Source organism: Musa acuminata, chromosome BXJ1-6 (genome assembly GCF_036884655.1).
Source record: "Musa acuminata AAA Group cultivar baxijiao chromosome BXJ1-6, Cavendish_Baxijiao_AAA, whole genome shotgun sequence".
Lineage (NCBI taxonomy): Eukaryota > Viridiplantae > Streptophyta > Magnoliopsida > Zingiberales > Musaceae > Musa > Musa acuminata.
The window spans coordinates 36,590,001-36,596,661 of NC_088332.1; the positions used below are offsets into that span (position 1 = coordinate 36,590,001).

General features: G+C 37.0%; 1 protein-coding gene across 1 annotated transcript; it reads left to right on the top strand.

The window, feature by feature from the left end:
* The first annotated feature begins 2,558 nt into the window (after window positions 1–2,558).
* Window positions 2,559–4,510, top strand: LOC135677797 (lecithin-cholesterol acyltransferase-like 1). Its single transcript, XM_065190193.1, has 2 exons — window positions 2,559–2,952; window positions 3,415–4,510. The coding sequence occupies exons 1-2, from the start codon at window positions 2,639–2,641 to the stop codon at window positions 4,304–4,306; spliced, it is 1,206 nt and encodes a 401-aa protein (XP_065046265.1). The 5' UTR covers window positions 2,559–2,638; the 3' UTR covers window positions 4,307–4,510.
* Window positions 4,511–6,661: the final 2,151 nt, after the last annotated feature.

The following is a 6,661-nucleotide window of genomic DNA, read 5'->3' on the forward strand; positions in this document are numbered from 1 at the left end:
ATCTGCATAGATTCAGGGATATGCAATCTCCTTATGTAATACAGTCTATCTCACATGTGGCTTTTAAGTTTGGCGAATTTTGCGCACCAATCTTTGCAGATTTTATTTTTGTTCTTCCGCTGCGCATGTGTTCTTCCGCTGCGCATGTGATGTCGCCCCCTAGGTTTCCTAACACCAGGTACAACATTGGGACAATGAAATTGTTATTTGATAATGAGGTATAATTAACCATCCAGCATTCCGTGAGCGGATCAATCAGTAAACTTATTCTCCAATGAGCACATGCATTCTAGCCCTAGTGTACCCACACGAGCAGCTATGAGACCAGCTGCCTCCATCAAAACGGGTTAGAGAAAGCACCTCACTCGGGATCCACAAGCAAACATTTCATGAAACACTTCATAGATAATACAAATTACAAACATACTTTATAAGCTCTGATCGGTTGCATAACAAAGGGTCAAAATGGTCCACTATAGACCGAATATCTCTCACAAGTGTCCATATGACACAACCTTTATTTACAAGCTTAAGAAGGCCACCAAACCCAACTAAAATGGGGTTGTTAAGCCTTCGACCATCCCTCTACATGCTGTGCAAAGCATGAACAAACCAAAAGACACGGACATACATAAGAATTACATTAAACATCCTGTTTAGAACTTTGTCTGTGACAGTTTGCCAAAAGCATGCCAAAAGTTCACCGGAAGTTCATCGAGACTTCGCTAAAACAACGATTGACATACTAGACAAAGATTACTTAGTTAATACCTTAATTATCGTAGTTAGAACTTAAATTGAGTTAGGATTGAGAGGTAATCCTACTAACTCAGTTAGGGGCCAATTAGGCCCAAAACAGGGATAAGTTGGGCCGGATGGAAGGCCCACTTGGCCACTTGGAGCCTTGCCAAGCGATGGAACTACCTGAGGCTCAACCTCCCAAGTGGTTTGGGCGGTAATACCACCAGTATTTAATGCTGTCAAGCGGTGGTACCGCCCTATCAAGCGATGGTACCGCTAGAGTCGAGTCTCCGAGGCTCTATCAAGGCAGTACCACCAAACTCGATGGTGGTACCGCCTAGTGTTAGAGTGTCAGGCGATGGTATTGCCCAATACTAGCGATGGTATCGCTAGTACCCTAGAAATCCGAGATGAGACACTTTTTGACTCTAATTCTAAAACCTTTGGGGCCTATAAATACCCCACTCCTTTTTGTATGAAAGGGTAACAAAAGAGCAACAAAGCGTGAAATTTTTTTTAAGTTTTAGGGTGTAAAAGTAGTGTAAAAGTGCTAAGAGTTCTCCTCTTTCTTCAACTTTGTAATCATTCGAGAAGATGTGTGAGGCTTGTAAGAGTTGTATCATAAACCCGTGAAATAGAGAAAGCTTTGTAAGAAGGTGGTTGGCTCATCTTCATTCTTAACGAAATCATAAGATTTGATCGCCTTATCAAATCTTATGTTTCAACTTCAGGAAGCTTGCTTTAGTCCATAAATGAACCTAAGCAACCTACACACCATATATGGGCAGTATCATATACACCTCCTCCTCGAGGTTGTCATTGAGGAACGTAATTTTCACGTCCATCTGTTAGATCTCATAATCATAGTGTACTGCAATAGCCAATAGAATTCAGATGGATTTTAGTATGGCTACGGGTGAGAAGGTTTCGTCATACTCAATACCTTACCTTTAACGATACCCCTTAACCACTAGCCTTGCTTTATAGGTCTCTACTTTTCCATCTACTCCGATCTTCTTCTTAAAGATCCACTTGCAATCGATAGGTACAATACCCTCAGGTGCATCAACTAGATTCCAATCCTTATTGGAGTACATAAAATCTATCTCAAAATTTATGGTTTTGCTACTTCCCGGAGTCTATACTCGTAATAGCCTCCTCGTAGGTCTGAGAATCAATATCCTCAACATTCTCTCCTCTAATATGTCTCACATATCTCTCAAGATAATGAGATATTCTACCGGACATACATAAAATCGAAACTTATGTGCTATGTACTTGAACAGACTCAAGTTGTGGAGTGGTGCTTGAGTTATGTTCTCCAACTTTGCTCAACTCTATCACGCTCTCATTATCTCTACTAGAATGTGTTTCTTATCAAGGAACACTGCTCTCTTAGCTACAAAAACATTTTGGTCGTTGGGATGATAGAAATAATTTCAACATAAAGAATGGATGAAATTATATAATTATCAAGTTTTTGTTACAAGTTCTTCTAAAAACGAAGTCATTGTAATGCTTACTTTTTTCTTTTTTTTTGTTAAATGGAGAACCATATATATTTGAAACCCGTGCAAGGTTGTAAAATTAGACGGTTGCAAGATTCGTAATAAAAAAAAAATTGTAACATAATTAAAAAGACAATAGAGGATAAGAAGAGAGAGAGAGAGAGAGAGAGAGAGAGAGAGAGAGAGAGGTGGATGCCTGATGGTCAAATTAAGGATATATTCTGAATTATGTTTGGCAAATCTGATATTTTCCTTTTTTAAATATATTCACTGTTAAACGGATTTACAAGAAAAAAAAAAGCAAGAAAAAGATGTTTCGGCTACAATAAGAGCAGCGGAGCAACGGAACATTCCTCCCGTGCTTCACCGACACTCACCGTCTCCTCCTCATGGCGGCCGGTCATGAGCTCCACCCCCTCATTTTGGTCCCCGGCCTGAGCGGAAACCAGCTCGAGGCCCGGCTGACGGAGGATTACCGCCGGCCCCTGGCCGCCCTCCAAGCTCCGCAAGCCGCTGGCTGGTTCAGGATCTGGATGGACCGCTCCCTCCTCCTGGATTCCGCCGCCCAGCGATGCTTCTCCCACCAGATGAGCCTTTTCTACGACCCCGACGCCGACGACTTCCGCAACGTGCCCGGCGTCGACACCCGCGTCCCCTTATTCGGCTCCACCGAGGGGTTACGATTCCTCGATCCCGACCGCAAGTAAGCAAAAGCCCCTCCTTCCTTCATCCTTCTTTCTTTCAAGGTTTGGGCCACTGATTGATCTACAGGATCATGCAGTACTCTGTTTTATTTCTTTTCATCTTCATCTTCTTTTTTGCACTGTTTCTATTTTGCATTTGGGATCTGAAAACATGGTGCTATATTTTTCCTTTGATTTCAAGTAAGAAAATGACCATAATAATCAATAAAATTGACCATTTCTATTAGATTTTTTTGCATATGTTACTCTTTCGAACTTTTTGGCCTCCAGTCAAATTATCCTAGCCTGGCACAAGGTTGACCAAATAAACTTTCCTTCCTGACCAAGAAATGAAGCACTGGTTGCAAATCATCCAAATATATTCTGTAATTGCAGATGCATTCTGAATGAGTTGTCTGATCTACTTTAGGATCATAATTTTGCATGATAAGCCAAGTCTTTTAACTATGACAAGTTTCCAGGGATTCTTCTATTTGCATGGATACCCTGGTGAAGTCCTTGGAAGAAATTGGGTACCAAGACAGCCTCAACCTTTTCGGAGCACCTTACGATTTCCGATACAGCCTCGCCGGCGGAGGTCATCCATCAAAGGTGGCTACTCGATACCTTCAAGATCTTAGAGAGCTAGTTGAGCAGGCCAGCAAGATGAACGGAGACAAACCTGTGATCATTTTAACACACAGCTATGGTGGATTGCTCACCCTTCATCTCCTTAATCGCAATCCTTCATGGTGGCGCCGAAAGTTCATCAAGCACTTCATAGCACTGTCCGCACCGTGGGGAGGCATTGTCGTGGAAATGTTCATGTTCACCAGTGGAGACACAATAGGGATGCCTTTGGTGGACCCCTTAATAATAAGAGAACAATTCAGGAGAACAGAAAGCAACCTTTGGCTTCTGCCTTCCCCTAAAACATTTGGAGACAGACCACTCGTCGTTACAAGAGACAGGAACTACTCAGCAACCAACATGGCAGAATTCCTGCAAGCAATTGGGTTCGAAGAGGGCGTAAAACCTTATGTATCTCGTATATTGCCATTGCTAGAGGAGATGGCAGCGCCAGGAGTTCCAGTGACTTGCATTATAGGGGTTGGGGTGGACACTCCTGAAACATTTCTCTACAATGGTGAAGGAAAGTTTGATGAGTCTCCTGAGGTGGTTTCTGGTGATGGGGATGGGTTGGTGAATCTGGCTAGCTTATTGGCACTTGAATCAGAGTGGTCTGATGCTCCAGAACAAGAGCTCAAAGTCATCAAAATCCCAAATGCTACTCATGCTGGCATTCTCACCCAAGAATTTGCAGTAACAGAAATAATAAGACGAGTGTTGGATGTCAACTCTGTGCCTGCATGAATTGTTTCCTTGTTGAGGGATAACAAATATTTGTGCTTCTACAATTTATTGTCATTGGTTGGTAACATATATCGTTACATTCCGTCATTTTTAATAAAAGCTTCCAAGTTTGGAAACTCTTAGAAAAATTATTGTAAGTGTTAAACTTGAATAATGCATTCAACTATCTTTATTTCTATCAATTACATGAACTGTTATGTTTTAGTTGGAGTGACTTTTAATTATGCAGGCAATTTGTCGTAACGTTCATCATCTAAGTCATGACTTGGCACGCTACAGGGTGAATTTTCTTCTTATAGGATTACATAATCTTTCCTCATGTAAATAAATATCATTTTATTAATATACATAAATTATATATATTTATTATAATTTATTTATTTATAAAATATAAATCAAAAGTAGATATAGACCTTTTTGAGAAAGATAGTATTGTCCACTCAAACATAAAGATAGTATTGTCCACTCAAACATAAAGACCTTTTTGAGAAAGATAGTATTGTTCTCTGGTTGAATATAATCTAATGCTATTAAGAGATTGTTTTGAAATAAAAAATAATAAAACATAAAAATTTCAGTAGGTAGGAACTCTAAGTCAACTATAAAATAAACACATATATGAAAGTCAATCATCCTACAAGCATATATCAAATATATGAAATGAGCACTCCTCTAATAGTAGTTGGAGATGTTCTATCCTACGATGAGTTTGTGTTCTCCCAACAACGAATGAAAATATACCCATATCGTACTTTCAACAATAAATAGAGTGGTGTCTCTCACGTGTTAAAATTGGGACACGTTCTTCTCAATAGTTAATGGAGAAATTGTTTAGTTGTGACGTCTAACGACATTTTAATCCCTGAAGAGAATCGCCCTGCCTACCTTCGATATAAAAATAAAATCATCTTATACTATTTATGTCTATATCGAGATGAAATAATATATTGAAACATCTTAATTTATCTATCAAATGTTATTAATATCAAATAATATCAATTAATACTGAATTGACTTAAACCCTAACATAATCAATTATATTAAACTTGATTTAATTAGAACATAATTGAACTAGTCTCTAATCTTGATTTAACTATTCTAGAAGTATAATTCGAACTATATTGGATTCAAGTTAAACAAATTTGAATAAGTCAAACCAATTCGGAATTATCTTGAATTGATTTAAACTAATCAAAATCTGATTAGTTCAATCAATATTTGAATTCAAATCAATTAAAGCAAAGGCAATGGGCTAGATTGCATAACACTAGGGTAAGTTGGGCACTATAGATGATTGTACATGCATCATACTAGTTTGAGTCAACCCATAGCCCATGGATTGGTCATGTGCAATGCACATAACTACCCATGTTAGGCTAGGTTGAGCTAGCCTATGGATTAGGGCTTAACCTACGGGTTGGGTCTAGCCGAATGGTTGGGGCTAATATATGGTCTGCGACCTATTATGTGGTCTGGGCCTAGCCTGATAGCTAATTTTAATATAAATTCTAATCAATTCCCTCAATTCTTAGTTATGAAATCATGCAAATATAATCAAAATATTTATTCATTAGTATTGAGTCATTAAAATATAATAAATAGTAATAGATTAAAATAATAAAATTACATAAAGGAGAAAATAGTATTTTTAATTAAATATTATATAAATCTTGTAAAAATTAAATATCTTGCATTCAAGATAAAAAATTTTAGAAACTCCGACATGAATAATTATAATATATTTTAATCCTAGAGTAAAATTCTGAACCTTTAAAAAGATAAAAAAAATTTAGAAACTTCCTATGACATGAATAATTATAACATATTTTAATTTAATAATAAACTTTTAGATATTTAAAGAAATAAAAAAATATTTTAGAATGACATATAACATGAATAATTATAACATGTTTTAATTCAAAAATAAAAGTTCAAACACGTAAAGGAATCAAAGAAAAATTTTATTTTTCAAGGAAAGTAAGGGGAACCTATCTATCTTCAATGGATGCAACTTCTCGTTCCTCTTGTTGCTAAACTTGTTTGGTTAGAAACGAAGGAGAGGAATCCCTCCCATTGAATTGGAGGAGGTGAGCCCTCTAAATAAGGTAAGGTTTTTATTTTTTAACTTTATTTAATCATTATTTATATTTAATTTATTGATAAAAATGATATCACCCTACTTGAAATATTGAATTGTTATTTTCTAAATTTCATTAGCTAGAAAGAAAATAAAAAAATATGTCTAAATTTTGGATTTATTTACATTTCTCCTCTTTTAAAGGGAACTTGGTCCTAAATTTAATTTACTTTAAGAAAATAAAGATATTGCTCTCTCACTTCTTTTTCTCTTTTCCA

What these genes read in the sequence shown, in the direction of transcription:
- LOC135677797 (XM_065190193.1), top strand. Translation starts at nt 2,639, where the DNA reads ATGGCGGCCGGTCATGAGCTCCACCCCCTCATTTTGGTCCCCGGCCTG. An exon ending in TTCCTCGATCCCGACCGCAA is followed by an intron (nt 2,953 to 3,414) that starts GTAAGCAAAAGC and finishes ACAAGTTTCCAG; the next exon opens with GGATTCTTCTATTTGCATGG.